Source organism: Balaenoptera physalus (assembly GCF_965194825.1).
Source record: "Balaenoptera physalus genome assembly, chromosome: 20".
Classification (NCBI taxonomy): domain Eukaryota; kingdom Metazoa; phylum Chordata; class Mammalia; order Artiodactyla; family Balaenopteridae; genus Balaenoptera; species Balaenoptera physalus.
Window position 1 is genome coordinate 22,142,683 of NC_138901.1, and position 15,396 is coordinate 22,158,078.

The 15,396-nt window shown below is 56.4% G+C and overlaps 3 protein-coding genes across 8 annotated transcripts; 1 reads left to right on the top strand and 2 right to left on the bottom strand.

Annotated features, from left to right (window-relative positions):
• The first annotated feature begins 992 nt into the window (after positions 1–992).
• On the top strand, positions 993–13,358 carry LOC309650155 (uncharacterized protein). Of its 5 annotated transcripts, none has more exons than XM_082441161.1 (3): positions 1,032–2,185; positions 2,336–2,515; positions 3,771–5,234. In XM_082441161.1, exons 1-3 carry the CDS (start codon positions 1,881–1,883, stop codon positions 4,243–4,245), a joined length of 960 nt encoding a protein of 319 aa, XP_082297287.1. In that variant the 5' UTR covers positions 1,032–1,880; the 3' UTR covers positions 4,246–5,234. The 5 variants fall into 5 exon arrangements, 4 of the variants coding, with proteins under 4 accessions (XP_082297287.1, XP_082297286.1, XP_082297288.1 ...); XM_082441163.1 differs by lacking the exon at positions 3,771–5,234 and adding exons at positions 8,771–8,824; positions 11,593–13,358 and having other exon boundaries at positions 1,049–2,515; XR_014257441.1 differs by lacking the exon at positions 3,771–5,234 and having other exon boundaries at positions 993–2,185; positions 2,323–2,624.
• On the bottom strand, positions 5,287–6,831 carry PPY (pancreatic polypeptide). Of its 2 annotated transcripts, XM_082441165.1 has the most exons (4): positions 6,764–6,818; positions 5,801–5,991; positions 5,543–5,614; positions 5,287–5,385 (listed from the first exon to the last, which is right to left on the bottom strand). In XM_082441165.1, the coding sequence occupies exons 2-4, from the start codon at positions 5,989–5,991 to the stop codon at positions 5,361–5,363; spliced, it is 288 nt and encodes a 95-aa protein (XP_082297291.1). In that variant the 5' UTR covers positions 6,764–6,818; the 3' UTR covers positions 5,287–5,360. The 2 variants fall into 2 exon arrangements, with proteins under 2 accessions (XP_082297291.1, XP_082297290.1); XM_082441164.1 differs by having other exon boundaries at positions 5,337–5,614; positions 6,764–6,831.
• A 122-nt stretch (positions 13,359–13,480) lies between the features above and the next one.
• Positions 13,481–15,101, bottom strand: PYY (peptide YY). The gene is made up of 3 exons (XM_082440272.1): positions 14,103–15,101; positions 13,933–14,013; positions 13,481–13,783 (listed from the first exon to the last, which is right to left on the bottom strand). Exons 1-3 carry the CDS (start codon positions 14,288–14,290, stop codon positions 13,759–13,761), a joined length of 294 nt encoding a protein of 97 aa, XP_082296398.1. The 5' UTR covers positions 14,291–15,101; the 3' UTR covers positions 13,481–13,758.
• Positions 15,102–15,396: the final 295 nt, after the last annotated feature.

Consider the following 15,396-nt stretch of genomic DNA (forward strand, 5'->3'; position numbering starts at 1 on the left):
AGATAATGTCCCTTAATCAAGGTCACACAGCCAGGAAGTACTGAAGTCAGGATTCCTACCCAGAAGCCCCTGCTCTTCCTACTGTGCCCCTTCTGGGAGTGGGATGGGCATGAAAAAGCATCAGCCTACATTTCACAACCTTACCCCAGAAAAGCAGTAATGTTGAGCAGTTACAGGGGCCCTGACAGGCCACACAGGCAAAACTCTGTGACCTGAGGCAGCCCAAGGCCTGAGTTCATCCCTCAAGCAGGCAGCCAAGACCCACCACCCTTCAGAGGGCTCTGCGGGTCATCCATCCGGGGCTCCAGAGTGGCAGGGCAGGCTGGGAAAATACCCAGGATGAGCAGTGAGGTCTGCGGTCCTGAAGGAAGAAACCTCATCTTCATCCCCCCACCCTCCCCACGCCAGAGGCCTAGAAGCCAGGAGCAGGGGCTCTGAGGCCTCACAGCAGCCCTGCAGGGAAAGGAGGCACCCTGGAGCCAGCTGGATGGGAAGGAACGCCTGGTCTCTCAACATAGCTCCCTTCCCAACCCTGAAAATAGCCTCTGGGAAAAGCACAGCCCCCTCTCAACCCCAGAGACAGTTCCTCCCTAGGATCCGTAGGCTTGGAGCAAAAAGTTACCCTACTCCTCAGTGCCTCTGCCTCTGCCACCCACGCCTCTGGGCCTCTGCAGGGACTGTGCCCTGGTCAGGACAGCTGGCAGCCCATGTGCTTCAACCCCCACCCTCTCCCTGTTCCCAACTCCCAGGTTATGACACAGGGGAAGGAGAAGGAGGAGATGGAGACTTAGAGGAAAAGGGGGCATGGATGCCGAGGAATATAAAGGGTCTGGGAGGTCCTGACCAGAGACCCTTTTGCTGTGCCGCTCTGCACCTGCCCAGCACCATGGTAATGTCTGGTGGTCTCTGTCAGCTGTCCTCTCCAGGAGCTTGGGATGGAGGCTGGCACCAAGCGCCCCTCCTCAGGCCATTAAGGTCATGAATGCGGGCAGGGCAGCCCCCTCTGCCAGTCTGATGGCCAGGACAGCTGCCAGGGTTTCCTGTCCCTGCTTTGGGTGGTGGGGAGGAGAGGCGTTCCTGGTCAAGAGAGGGTTGAGGGTCTCAGGGGCTCCAGTGGTATGTAGCATGTGTATGGGCATCAAAGTATGTGAATCACTGGGTGTGCCTGTGTGTTGCCAGCACGAAATTCTCTGTGCACGGCTGGGTGTGTGTGGGGATCCTTGGGCTAGCATTCCTGTATGCAACTGTGTTAGTCTTTCATTTAACACGTAGTATTGAGCACCTACTCAATGTCAGGCACTGTTCTAGGTGCTTGTGATACATCAGTGAACAAAACAGGCAAAGAGCCCAGCTGTCATGGTGCTTACGTTGGTGGAGCGGTGGAGGGGTTACTGCTGGGGATGAAGACAAGAAAAAATAAGCATAGAATATAGTAAGTTAGAAGGTGCGGTGAGGGGGCGGGGGGAGTAGAACAAGATGAAGGGATGAGTTGCAGCGTTAAATAGGGGCGTCAGAGTAGGGTCCATTTAGAAGGCGAATTTTGAGCTGACTCCTGAAGGCGAGGCGAGTAAGTTGGTCACACGGATATCAGGAAGAAGGCTTCCAGGCAGAGTGAACGGCATGTCTGGCATTGTTGAGGAACAGCAAAGAGGCGGGAGAGGCCAGAGTGGGGTGAGGAAGGAGTCACGGAAGTCAGTGAGATCAGGGAGCTGACCAATGGCTCTATGGCGTCCTGGTGTGTTCATCTCAGGGTGTGACCCCCAGTCCATCGCCAGGCGCCCCGTTTACCTGGTGCTTTGTTCTCATCCCTGTGCACGGCCAGGTGTGCACCATTCGGCCTGGGCACCTGGAAGTCCCTTACGGCAGTAGTGTACCTGTCTATGTCCCAGAGTCTGAGGGTTCCTGGGTCTGAGCGCCCGGGTGCCCCAGCTTGCCCAACCCGCCACGCGTCGGAGGTCTGGGCGTCACGTGACCGCCCGCCTCTGCCCCGCCCTCTCCAGACGTCGGCTCTGCGCTGCGCGTGCGCATTCGGCCTGCTGTGTCTGCGGTTGCTGCTGCTGCTGAGGCCTGACGGGGCCGTGGGGGAGGAGGTGCAAGTGCCACAGCGTCTCAGGCCCAGGGCTGCCCGTTGGCTGCCCAACTTCGGCCAGTTCAACAAGTACATAGAGAAGCTCTTCAACAGCAGGTGGGCAGGGAGGAAGGGAGGGGGAGGGGAGGAAACAGACACCACCTGCCCCCGCTACCCAACCCTACCCCACCCCACTCCCTGCGCATCGCAGCCCGGAACTGGGTTCGCAGAGCAGCCGCCTGACCTCTGCAAAGACGTGTTCCCCAGCGTGAAGTCCAAGAACGCCAAGAACTCTAATGACGCGAACAACCCCAAGAATACTCCACCAGCAAACGCTACGAAACCCCTATCAGCGAACGCCACGAAACTCCCCCGACAGAACACCACGAACCCGCCACCCCGGGACGCCGCGAAACCCCGACCAGCAGCCTCCTCCCGGGGCCCCAGGTAGGAGAGCCTGGGCTCGGCTGACCAGTCAGGGGCCTCGGAACTGGGGGCAGGTTGGGCGGGAGCGAAAGGAAGCCCTGAGGGCTGGGGGGAATCCAGGGCCCCGGGGACTTCCAGAAGCCCAGCTCAAGTCTCCCTGCCCACCGACCCTCTTTATATTCTGAGAGGGGCCCAACTCCTGCCCAGCCCGGCCCCAGTGAGAACAATAAAGAGAAACGGAATCTCTGTTGCTTCCTTGACTTCTGTGGGCCCTGGGCAAGAAGGGACCTGCCCTTGGAGGCGGGAGAGGGGTTCCTGGAGCTGCTACAGTAGGAGGAAAAAGACCTCAGCTGTGGGGTCTTCCCTGCTTCCTCCCTGCGACCCATCCACCTTCCTCCACCTCAGGCACTTACACCACTACGGGGGAGGGGCGGGGGGGCCCTAAACAAGAGGGAGAGCAGAGGTGAGAGAAGTGGGTCCCAGCAACCTCAGAGGAGGAGCTTCAGCCAGACCACCCCCCACAAGCTTCTGCCCTGAGCAGGGCAGCTTTGATGCCAGCCTGGGAGGTCAGGGTTGGCACAGGAACAAGCAGCCCCCCAGTGTGCAGAGCGTTAAGGTCCTGCCTTTGCCCCATCCCCGGGGACCCTCTCAGCCCCTCTGGCTGTGAGCAGAGCAGGGAGAGGGCAGGCGCCCAGCCAGGCCTGTCCCCGAGAAGCTGTCTCCCCTGGGGGCAGGGGCAGGGGCCCCGTGCTGATCCAACTGTCACACTCAGGTATGTCCTGAGCAGAGTCCCGATTCCTGCTCCTGGGAAGTAACTACACCTCTCCCAACCTAGAACCCATCCCCTTAGCTGCCAGGGAAAATTCTGGGACTTAAGGCTCCATCATCCAAACTCAAGCTCTATTCTCCTGCTGAAACCAGCCCCCCTCCCGGACACCCCCTTGGATGTCAGAATCAGCCTGAGCCATGTGCTTGCCCAGTGGCGGCATCCTCTCCAGCCCTTTGCCTTTTAGGGCCTAGTTCCACTTTCAAGTCGTTTGCACACACCAGACATAGCCAAGACTTGAGGGGAACCACAATTGTGGTGTCGTCGCCATGGGGTCAGTGTGAGGTGCTGAGCCCAGAAAAGTGGACCCCCTCATCCACCGAACCCACAAGCCCCATCTCGTCAGGCAGGACATGTAGGGGAGGCAGGAGGAGCCATTCCAGGAACCAAGAAGGTTTGAATTCTCTCACTTCTCCCCACACCCCTGCCATGACTGTCCCCTATCCACAGGTGCTCCCAGGCCAGGAAAAGAGGAGAGAGACAAGGTCACTCCCTCCCAGTCACAGACACACCAGCCCATCCCCATCTATTCTGGATGCCTGAGAAGGGCGAGGGCTGGCAAGGGCCACTGGGACCCCTCGTCAGGGCAGGCCTCCCCGGGCAGGATCCGGGTCCTCACCGTCCCAGAGCTGGAGTGTGCAATCCACAGATCGGACTCCTGGCGGTGGCCGGAGCGCCCAGCCAATGCAACCTCCTCCATGGAAGGCCGAATTCCTCCTGCGGCCTCCCCTCCTGCGACTGCTTGAATAGCTCTTATGTCCAGGAGTTCACTACCTCTCAGGGCAAGTCCTTTCCAGTTTTCTGGTTCTTCGAAGATGAAACTTACAGTCAAGGAAAGCCTGCCTTCCAGAGCCCCTCCTGGAGCCGCACGGAGTTAACCGTAACCCTATTCCGCAAGCTGGAGCTGCATATATTTGAAGACTAGTCATCCCTCTGCTTGTCTGTCCACCATGCTTCATGGAAGCAGCTGGTTGGCTGCAAGTCTGCCCTGCAGAAGCTCCCGTCCACTAGCACTTTTCTGGGTTAAGGGCCATGCTAAATGTTTCACATGCGTTATTTCACGTCCTGCTCACTACAACCCCATCACGTTTCCCATTTTACAGATGAGGGACCTGAGGCTCAGAGAGGTTATGTCCTGGTCCAGAATCACACAGAGGGAACACGGCACATCCTGGATTCTAACCCAGGTTCATTTGACTCTAAAGCCAATGCTGTATCCCTGTATTAGATTGCCATCTGCTGCCGGGCCTTGGACAAGCTGCTGGACCTCTCTGAGCCTCGGTTTCGTCCTCTGTAGAGTGAGGATAACAGTTTCTGCCCCATCACAGAGAAGGTTAAATGCCCCTGGCACACAGGGGCTCCTTTTCCCAACAACCTGCTGGGCACCGTGCCGTGAGGAGCCGCCCTTCAACCGAACACGCACAGTGACACACCTCTGACTGCCCAGAGGAGGGCAGCTCCGATGCCACAGGTGTAACCGGTGACTGTCTTAACCCCAGTCATTCCTCTGGGCTGGGCTGTCGCGCCCGCCCCCATGCCAAGGACACTTTAGTATAAATGAGCGCTTCACCTACTGCCTAGGCTATAGGAAAGCATTGATGGGGGTGCATTTGGGGGCAGGGCTGCCATCAAGCCAATGATCAGGAGGGTCTAGAGATGCTGAAATGGGACGATTCAAGCTTCACTGACTTGCTGAATGAACTTGGGGGAGTCCCTGCCTCCTCTTGGGCCACAATTTGCCCCTCTGTGAAGTGGAGAGGATGAGCTGGATGGCTCTGATGACCCTACAGACGTTCTGGATCATTCCTAACACCCTTGTTTCCCTTCTCCTCCCCCTGGCCTCCCCCTTTCTTCCTGTGCATTTGGCCTGCTCCTGCCCCGACCTGGGGTCCACAGAGACACAGAGAGAATGAGGCTATGACTTTGATGTGCTTTATTTAGCCTGCGTGGGAGCAGGGAGCAAGCTGCGGCCAGAGCCAAGGGTGCGGAAGGGAGAGCTGGGCCGGCACTGCCCTGGAGTCAGAGGTGCAGGAGGTGGCTTTACGAGTCCATTGGGCTGAGCTGCCTGTAAGGAGAGGGCAGAACATGGCAGCATGAGTGGGTAGTCCTCGTGCCCTTGGGAGCCCTCAGGCCAGCCCTAGGCCCCTGTTCTCCCATCCCCGACACACACCCCCGTTTCCGCCCCAGGCATCTGGACACACAGGGCAGGGAACCAAGCCCACCTGCGGGCAGCTGCGTTGGGGGATCCACACTCCGAGAAGTCCAGCGAGCCTTCTTGGTCTCTTTTCCCATACCTGGGAAGGGAGAGGTAGCTGGGGTCAGCGCTGTGCCGAGGTGCCAGCTCACCTGCCTCATGCCTACCCCTGGGCACCATCCCGCCCGGGGCACGTGGGCCCAGGCCAGATCAGTAGAGATGCTCTGCTTTCCCAAGAGCATGAAAAGGCCTAGGGCTGGGGTCTCTCTCCCTCTCTCGCACACACCTGGGCCTGGTCAACATGTTGATGTATCTGCGGAGCTCAGCTGCGTACTGGGCCATCTGCTCCGGCGTGGCATTGTCCCCCGGGTATACTGGCTCCAGCGGGGCCCCCCGGGCACCCAGTGGTGGCTGCAGCAACAGAGCCACGCCCGTGGACAGGAGCAGCAGGAAGAGGCAGCGGCGAGCGGCGGCCATCTGAGGAGCAAGGAGCAGGGAGATAGATAGAGACAGCACAGAGCCCACCTGCCCAGCCCCCAGCCTGTCACCCATGTCTCCAAGCCCGGGACGAAGAGCAAAGGGCTACTCGGACCTGACCACCCCTCCTCCTAGACCCTGCCCTGGAGAGCACGACAGCCCCTCTCAGGAGCAGCGCAGCAGGCGGAGCTTAGCCAGGGCCCGGGCAAAGCAGGAAAGTGTAGCAGAGAAGGTGGGGCCGTGGGGCCGGAGACACAGGACTCATGACATCCAGGGCCTGATGGCTCTGAAGAGGCAGGTGCGGGGTGGGAGTTGGAGGGGAGGGGCTGCTGGGAAGTAAGGGCACACCCGCTCCCCTGCAGGTTGGGGGCACACAGAATGAACTTGTGAACCAAAGGGCGGGAATTCATTGCTTGTTGGTGCGCTGCCCTCCCACCCTCCCCAGCCTCCCCGCCAGGGGTAGACATGCTGATGCGGGTCCTGGAGAGGACACCACAGCCCCTGTCACTGTGAGCAAGAGGCCGGCCACACACGTGGATTTGTGTTCACGGCCGCCATCCCCTGCCCCCCACACATTTGCACTCTTCTAGTCAACAGCAGGCTGCTCTTCCAGGGTGCTGGATTTGTCCAGATGTAGAGCCGGACCCACGTAGGACCTCAGGCCTCCGGAGGCCCCCAGCCCTGCAAGGCACCGGCTCCTTCCCCACATCCCAGCCCGAGCCCCTCCGAGCCCCCCGACCCCCGGAGCTCAGGGCAGGCTGAGCCCACTTACCCTGAATCCTGAGGGAGCGGGCGCTGGACCAAGCGGGTGCCTGCCTCAGGCCAGATGGATCCCCCTGCCCTTGGCCATGGCCCTTTTATAGGCCTCAGCCCCCCAGAGTCCCCGCCTCCTGTCAGCCTCTCTCACTCCCCAGCCCTCACCCCCTCCTCCCACCGTCTCCCTGGTGCCCACAACGCCAGCGCTAGGGCCAGGTACAGGAGGGGAACAGGGAAGTGTTATGGGTGCCACACTAGCAGCATAAAGGGTAAAAGTTATGGACCACAATCAGTCTCCTGTAGGCCCCCCTCTGCCTTCGGGCACCAAGCAGGCTTAGTTCAAGAAGGACGGGGTTCTGGGACGTCAGGATAACTGGAAGGTTCTGATTACAGGCCTGGGAACAGCCCCACCTGCCTCCCAAGGATTAACCCAAATCCTCAAACAGATTCCCTCAGGGCAGAAGATTGAGGCTGTGGCTCAGAGACTCCAGGGATGAAGGCTGGAGACTCAGGACTTCCTTTCCAGTTTGTGATTAGAACAAGATGGGAACGGGGGAGATGCTTCAGGTAACCAGGGAATGTGGAAAGGAGTGGGGACCCAGGCAGGGAGAAACCGTCTCCCTGGCTGGTGTATAAGATGCAGAATGAGAACTGATGTGCCCCGGGGGAGGGGGGTGCCAATATCTGACAGCCGTTTCCCAGCACCCCCATTCCAGGGAAGTGATAAAAACCAGCATCATTTGGAAAGCCTTGAATTTTCCAAAGTGTTCCCAGCTCAGTCACCTCAGTGAGTTCCTTCAACAACCCATTTTGCAGATTCAGAAACTAAGTCTCAGAGACATTAAGTAACTAGCCTCAGGCCACATAACTAGTCAGTGTGAGATACAGGGTTGGAAACAAAGTCTAACTCCAAAATCTGGACTCTTCTAAGTAGAGCTGTTAAAATATTGCTATAATTTCCTGCTTTTTGGCTGAGAAACGTGAGGCTCACAGAGGCGAAGACACTAGCCCAAGATCACACAGCTGTCCAGGACTCAAGTTCTGGCTTAGATTCCCAACCCCACCAGCACCAGCAGTCCCCCGCCCCCCGCCCCCAGGAGCCTCTGAGCCTCCCCTGCTCAGCGTCCCTTCCCCAGCCCCCGGCCTCCTCCCCAGCTCAGGCCAAGGAGCATAAGTGACTGTCTGAATAACTCAATGAAGCCTGAGTAGGGAGCAAAGGACTTCTCACCCCTGAGGTTCTGCTGTCCCAGATCAGGACACCAAAAGAGTGTGTCAGGAGAGGATTTGTTGGAGGGGAGGGGGCGGTGAGGACTGGAGGTGATGCTGCAGGGATCTGAGCTTTGCTTTTCCTCAAGATAATGAGGATTAAGGAAGCCTCAGGAAACACCAGTGTTCTGCCTTGTTCCTCTCAATTCTGATTTCTGGCAACAAGAAGAACAATAATGCTTCACCCAACAACAACTTACATTCTGCAAAGCAAATATGGAGGTCGTTCTGTCTCCGCTAGCCCTGGCCCTTCTCTGGGCCTCGGGATCCCACTTGGTAAAACAAGGGTGAATTAGTGGCTGGTCCCAGGAGGGCCTCTGGTGAAGCCAGCAGAGGCTGCAGGCTGCCACCAGAGGGCGCCAGGCTCCAACCCTAGTTCAACAGGTCTGGTCTCCCACAGGACTGTAGTGCTGTGGGACGGGTTCTGGCCACCACCCCCGTCAGCTCCCAGCTCCTGCAGACAGATGGTAGACGTGGGGATTGACTCAAGTGCTGGGCCATCTATATTTTTGTCCTGTCACAGAGGGGACATAGCTTTGTCATAGCTTTGTCAGTGCCTAAGAAATGACAGTTACTCTACAATGTCAGCTGAACCTACAGCTTTCGTTTTTCTCCTTTGCAAACAAGTGATTCCTCTTCTGGGTCCTCTCAGGGATGTTGTGACAACTGAGGAGAAAGAGGTAGTGGATGTGCTTTCTAAACCGTATGGCTGTGTCCAGACTGGCGATGCTTCTCACTCACCTTCATATATTTCCAGGGCTTGCCATGGAGCCCTGCTTAGAGAAGCACCAAGGACTTACCTGCAGACAGAGTAAGTAAAGGCAGAAGTGGTCTCTCTCCCCCTGCCAAACCCCATGCCTCTGGGACGGGGACGATGGCCATTGGGCAGTGTTGGGGATGGCGTAAGGGCTCAATGAGACGAAGAAAGGAAGACCCCAGAAACACCTGGGGTCACAAGGTGAAGGTGAGTGGACAGTAGCAAGGGGCACGGGGGTCCCCACATATGGGACTGCAAGAGCAGGAATTGGACCAGCATCGCATCCTCCATACCCGCCCCCCCCAACAAGAGTTCCTCCAAAGCAGCCTGGGCCAACTCTTAGGCCAATGTCTTATTCCCACACTGGATGGCAGCAGGAGAGGTGGCGAAAGCTAAGCAGTGGCCACCCCCAGATACCAGGAACCCAAGGGGTCCCCCATTCCCTGAGGAAACCCTTGGGCTGAGGATTCTCACACACACCTTGGGCCCCTGTCCCACCCCCTCAGGACCAACTCAGGACCAACTAAGGGCTCAGGTCACTAATTTGGAACCCGGGCTCTGTCTCCACTTCCCTCCGCCCTGGGGACTCCATCTGCCTCCAGGGTCCCCTGCAGACTCAGGAGTGCTCAGTAGCTCTCCCTGCCCACAGTGCCTGCAAAAGCAAATCCTATCATTGTCAAATCCTATCATTGTCAGCTCAAATTTGTCCTGAAGAGGAAGGCTTCTTTCTTGCTAAGAGAAAGGCTAAACCAATCCATATAATAACGTGTTGGGGGAAAGGGATGGATGAATGGGGAGGAAAGAAAAACGTAGGGGCTGGCTGTGGAAGGAGGGGAGTTTTTCCTTTGGGGTGGAAGGGAGCGATGCCAGAGCAGTTTTGAGATGGGTTAGGAGTGAGTAGGAGAAGAAAGGAAAAGAAAAGGGATACTCATAAACATGTGCCAGGCTATGCCAAGCTGACCTGTAGATTCAGCTCTCCTACTCACCAGTTCTGCCATTCATTAGCTATGTGACCTTTAGCAACTTACATCATCTCTCTAAGCCTTAAAGCAGCGAACTATTATTATTACTTAAGGTGTAAGGATCCCTGTTTAACCAGTGAAGAAATAAATGCAGTGAAATGAAATGACTAGGCCAGTCACACAGCCAATTAATGGCAGAGATGGGACTCAAATCCAGATCTTTTTTTTTTTTCACATCCAGATCTTTTGTCCCTGAGGCTATTGCACCAACCGTGGGGTCCCTGACCTTGAAGAACTCCTAGTGTGAGAGCTCAGATTCGGGCTACAGATATACTCAGGGCAGACCAGGAAGGTTCTGAAGGAAATGAGACTTGAGGTGGACGTGAGGAATGGTGAGGGGTGAGGGGATGCTATTTCACAGAAGCAGGGAGGTGGCAGCAGGACTGAGCGGTTCAGGGGCGCACATCAAGGAATCGTGGGAGATGCCACCAGAGGAGAAAGGGTATGTATCAGGAGTCTTGCATTTCTGGCAGAAGCATTTAGATTTAACAGTTAATGGAATCAGAACAGGCATAGCGTGGGCTCTCTTACCTCTGTCCCCAACTCTATGGCCTCCTGTAAGTTTTTCCCCTTCTCTGGGCCTCGAAATTTCCATCTGCTCAATAAATAGATAAGACCAAATGATTTCTAGTTGATGTTCAAAGGAGATAGTGTTTGTAGCAGATTAGGCTAGTTGCCCCAATATCCACTCTCTCCTCCTTCCATCATAAAAGAGTTTAAAGCGGGCACATGGCCATTCAGCTGAAGACATCTCCTGGGCTGTTCTTGCAGTGAGGTAGGGCCATATGACTAAGTTTTAAGCAATGAGATGAGAATTTGAGTGACTTGTGCCATTCTGTTTTGACAAGTGGATGTACCCCCCTGTGGCAAAAGGTACCAACAGTGACCACAAAAATACTTCCTATCCCACATGTAGTTCTATGATGAGGTCTAAGTCCCCTCTTTTTGAATGCAGGTGAACCTGTGACCGCTTGGACCAGTAGAGTATAGTGGAAAATGCTATGTGACTTCTGAGGCCAGGTCATAAAAGGCAATTGTTATGAGTTAAATTGTGTTCTGCTACCCCCCCTTCCAATTCATATGTTGAAATCCTAACTCCCACTACCTCAGAATGTGACCTTATTTGGAAATAGCGTCATTGCAGATGTAATTAATTAAGATGAGGTCATACTGGAGTAGGGCAGGCCCCTAATCCAACATGACTATTGTTATTATAAAAAGGGAAATTTGGACACAGAAGCGGACATGCATAGAGGGAAAATGATGTGAAGAGACACAGAGTGAAGACACCCATCTAGAAACCAAAGAGAGAGGCCTGGAATAGATCCTTCCCTCACAGCCCTCAGAAGGAACCAACACTGCCAAACACCTTGATTTCAGACTTCTGGCCTCCAGAACTGTTGTTAAACCACCCAGTTTGTGGTGCTTTGTTACAGCAGCCCTAGCAAACTAATACAGCAACATAGCTGCCTTCTGGTTCTCTTGGAGCATTCATTCTGGGGGAAACCAGCTACCGTGTAAGTCCAACTACCCCAAGACATCATGCTGGAGAAGCCACACGTAGGTGCCGGGCTGGGATCCCAGACGACAGCCAACAGCACCTGCCAGACCCAACCAACCTCTGACAGCCACTGTATGAGAGGCTCCAAGGGACAACTGCCTAGTCAAGCCCTTCCCAATCCTGACACACGAAATCATGAGTGAAATACAGAGGTTATTTAAGCCACTAAGTTATAGGATAACTTGTTACACAGCATAGTAACGAGTGCACCTCCTCTTTCTCCTTCCCCCCCTTCCCAGTGGCTAGAACATGGATGCAGTGATGGTGGGCCGTCTTCAGTCGTGTAGATGAGGACGTGGGGAAGCCTCAGAATAGAAACCTGGGATGTTGGATGCCCCCATGGAGCAGAGCTGCCAACTCCCGAGATGCCACTCTTATTTTATGTAGGAGAAAAATAAACTTCTTTCTTGTTTAAGCCATTTTTAATTCTGTCTCTATCTTAAAAGCCAGATCAATACCCTAGCAATATAATGTATGTAAAACAAATAGCTCAGTGTCTAGCACATAAGTAAGTGCTTTTTTTTTTTTTTTTTTTTTGGCCACCTGCGCAGCTTGCAGGATCTTAGTTCCATGACCAGGGATCGAACCTGGGCCCCTACAGTGAAAGCACTGAGTCCTAACCACTGGACCACCAGGGAATTCCCAGTAAGCACTTAAAAAAAAAAAAAAAGTAGCTCTTTATATTGTCGCCATTAATGTTACATCTAAGTTTCCCTCCAGCTCCAGCTCCAACATTGCTTGAGTCTAATCAGCAGTGGATTAACCACCTCTCAACACTCCCCCCGTGGACGTGAGGCGAACCCATGTCACTGATGTTGAACCAGACACGTCAAACTGGGCAAAAATTGTCTGTGGTCATATAATTTATACCAGGGTTCTCTTCTATTAGCCTCAAACTGACCACGGCTCTCCCAAGCAGACCAACAGACAGTGGACCATGGACACCAACACAGATTCACATCCTCCCACTTCTCCAACCACAAAATGAACCAAAGCTTGTGGCAGCCATTGCGTGCTCCCATCCCACCTCTCCTGGGGCGCGGGGTGGGAGGGGGAGGGGATAGAGTAGAGGAGAGAAGACAGGGGGAATTGTGATGGGAAGTGGGTCTCAGATAATGGCAATCCTGTAGGGAGAGGAAACCAGAGAAATGAACTAACTCCACCCCCCAAGCAATCAACAAAGGCTTCTGGGATGAGGTAGCCGCTACCCTGAAGCTGATCTCCAGACTGAAGAGAGGGAAAGGGATCTCCAGGCAGGGGGAGTGGCCTGGGCAAGGGCTTAGAGCATTAGAGTCCACACAGCCTGTGACCTGACCAGGCCCTGGACCTGCTTCCATCTCACCCTTCTGCCCTATCTTCAGGGAGGCCGGAGGCAGCGCAGGGGAGGGTAGGTGTTAGAGCCCCAGGGACTCCAAGGCAGGTTGTGTCTGAGCAGGGGCCTCTTCTGCAACTATGGCAGAGCCAGCTTGAGGGTCTCCTCCCAGAGCCACCTAATGAGGGTATCCTTGTCATGGCCTTGTCACAAGGAGGGCACGGTTAGTGACTTATCTGCTGGGTGTAAATTCAGAAAGGGGAGGGCGGCTGCTGAGAGAAAGGACAACCTCCACACTCCCATTGCCCCTCCTGCCCAGGGAACGGACGTGTTAGAAATGACCCCTTCCCCCAGCACACACACCCATCTCACCCCCCAAATAACTCTCCCTCCACAGCCCCATCTCGGGTCCCATCTCCACCCCCAGCCACTACAGCCCAGGGGTTAGTAATACACCTCCTCGGGGTAACCGGGGTGTTGGTGTCAAGCCCACGCTCCCAAGCACCTTCATCTTCGGGGAGGGGGGCAACTCTGTCTCCACCTGCTCTCCTGGGCTGCCTCGCATGCTCCTTTCCACACTTTTCACCCTTCAGCAACAATTCTTGCTGCTCCTCTCTACCCCTTTTGAAGAACTTCCAACCTGTCCCCACCCCACCAGACTAGAGAGTTCCAGAGGACCCTAGTCTGGATGCTATCCACTCCCCGCGCCGAGTGGCAGCGTTTTCTCTAAGCTCGGATCAGAGAGAGCGCCCCCCGCAACAACTCCACCCCAGCCCTGGCCTGGGGCGCCTTTTGTCTCACGTGCCATCTTCTATCCTCCCAGCTCTCTCGTCTCCACCCTCCACTCCCACCTGGATGCCACCTCCACGAAGGAGAAGGGAAAGGAAATAGAAACCCACGCTTTCCATTTCAGTGAAATTTGCTCTTTATTTAGGGACCAAGGGGCGGGGCTACCGAGAAATGGAATGAGGAGCCCACCCCGATGCCTCCCCAGACGCAGCAAGCGGGAGAGGAATCCAGGTTCCGGGGTCAGGAGCAAACATGCTAATGAGGTCGGTGTATTAGCATATCTCTCAGGAGGCCTTGGGGGTCTTCACCACAGGTAGGCGCCTTCTGGCCTGTAGGAGGGAAAGGAAAGGAATCACACGGAGCCCGGCGTCGGATCTGGGGAGGCGAGACTTGGGGAAAGTACTAGGTGGCGGTGCCAGGGTGGCAGTAGGACCAGGCCACGCTCCAGGAGACAGGGCGTGTGGCGGGGCGCTTTTACCGCGACTTGACGGGTCGGTCCTCGGGATCGGGGAAGAGCAGTTTGGAGAGTAGAGCTTCCGAGATGTCACGTTTCCCGTACCTGCGGGGCGGGGCCAGTGATGGGCGGGGTCAGGCCCGGCCGCGCCCCTAGTGGCGACCCCGCCCCGCCCACCCCGAGCACGAGCTCACCGCTGCCGAGTGACCAGGTTGAGGTAGTGGCGCAGAGAGAGGTAGTAGCGCTTCAGCTCCTCCGGCGAGGCGAGTGCGCCGGGAGCCTCGGGTTTGGGGGGGTAGGCGTCGACCAGCGTCCCCAGGCAGAAGAGCAGGGCCAGCAGCACTGTGGCCATGGCGGGCCACGGCCTGCGCACCGTCACCATCTGGAGAAGGGGCACTGGAGTCAGCCCGAGCCTCTACCGCCGAGGCAGGAGGCTGAGGCTGCCGTGGGGCCCACGCTCCAGCGGCCTGTCTGGGGCTGGTACCCGACCAAGGGTCAGCCACCTGCTCGCTGTGTGTTCTCAGGCACTGCACCGTCTCTGGCCTCAGTTTCCTCATCTGTCAGAGGGGCATGAGCCCTGCCTGCCTCCACCCGTGTGACCCAGAAGGGTAGATGGAGGAAGAAGGCTATGCTGGCAATGGGGGCTCCCCCGCCTCTCCTTCCCACGTCGGCTGGCCCCCTTCCAATCCAGCTTCCCGCCACTCAGTCCCAGTTTCCCCCATCCTAGCCTCAGTTTCCCCACCAGATAGCCTGGGATCCCCAGCACCAGACCGTTCCTGGGTCCCAGGCCACTCACAGCGACAGCTCCAGAGGCAGAGATGATCAGGAGATGGAAGACGAGAGGAGTCCCAAGGGCTCGGCTGCTGCAGGTCGGGCTTCGGCCTCCTCAGCTCGGGGCTTTCCCTGCGGGGCTTATATCCAGGCCTGGAAAGGGAGGGGGAGCCGGAGGGGGGAGGGCTCTTCTTCCTTCCTCCCTCCACCCCATGCCAGATCGCTGAGCTTACACCCAGACAGTGCGTGATGTCTCCACCTCCAAGGAGCCGGGGGAGGGGGGAGCTCCCACACTCGGACTCAGGGTACCTCTGGATAGGGTGCCTAGCCGGAACCCCATCGTCACCCCACAGCCCCCCAACAGCAGGTCTAGCCTTCGGAGGAAGTGAAGCATTTGGATCTAGGTTCCTGGAATGACCCCTAGGATCAGGGTGGAGATTCCATCTTTCCTAGCCTGTCCACGGGCGGGAGTGGGGGCTTGGAGGGAGGGGGGCAGGAGGCCAAACCCACTTCTTCCAGCCTGCGGGACCTGTGCCCAATCCTTCCAAAAGGCAGCCTTTTCAACCCCTACTCCATAATATGTTGGAGGAGGACCAAGGAGTGACAGGACCTGTGGGGAAAACTCTCTCTCTACCGGAGGCAGGGATGGGAGCTATAACCTTGGCTCTTGACCTGCTGTTTATGATGTCCTGGAGGAGAGGCCTCTCTGGACACCCC

Coding starts and splice junctions, on each gene's coding strand:
- LOC309650155 (XM_082441160.1), top strand. CDS start 1,881: ATGTCCCAGAGTCTGAGGGTTCCTGGGTCTGAGCGCCCGGGTGCCCCA. Junction 2,516..3,770: donor GCCTCCTCCCGGGGCCCCAG/GTAGGAGAGCCT, acceptor CCCTATCCACAG/GTGCTCCCAGGCCAGGAAAA.
- PPY (XM_082441164.1), bottom strand. CDS start 5,991: ATGGCCGCCGCTCGCCGCTGCCTCTTCCTGCTGCTCCTGTCCACGGGC. Junction 5,615..5,800: donor AACATGTTGACCAGGCCCAG/GTGTGTGCGAGA, acceptor CTCCCTTCCCAG/GTATGGGAAAAGAGACCAAG.
- PYY (XM_082440272.1), bottom strand. CDS start 14,290: ATGGTGACGGTGCGCAGGCCGTGGCCCGCCATGGCCACAGTGCTGCTG. Junction 14,014..14,102: donor AACCTGGTCACTCGGCAGCG/GTGAGCTCGTGC, acceptor CCCGCCCCGCAG/GTACGGGAAACGTGACATCT. Junction 13,784..13,932: donor GACCGACCCGTCAAGTCGCG/GTAAAAGCGCCC, acceptor TCCCTCCTACAG/GCCAGAAGGCGCCTACCTGT.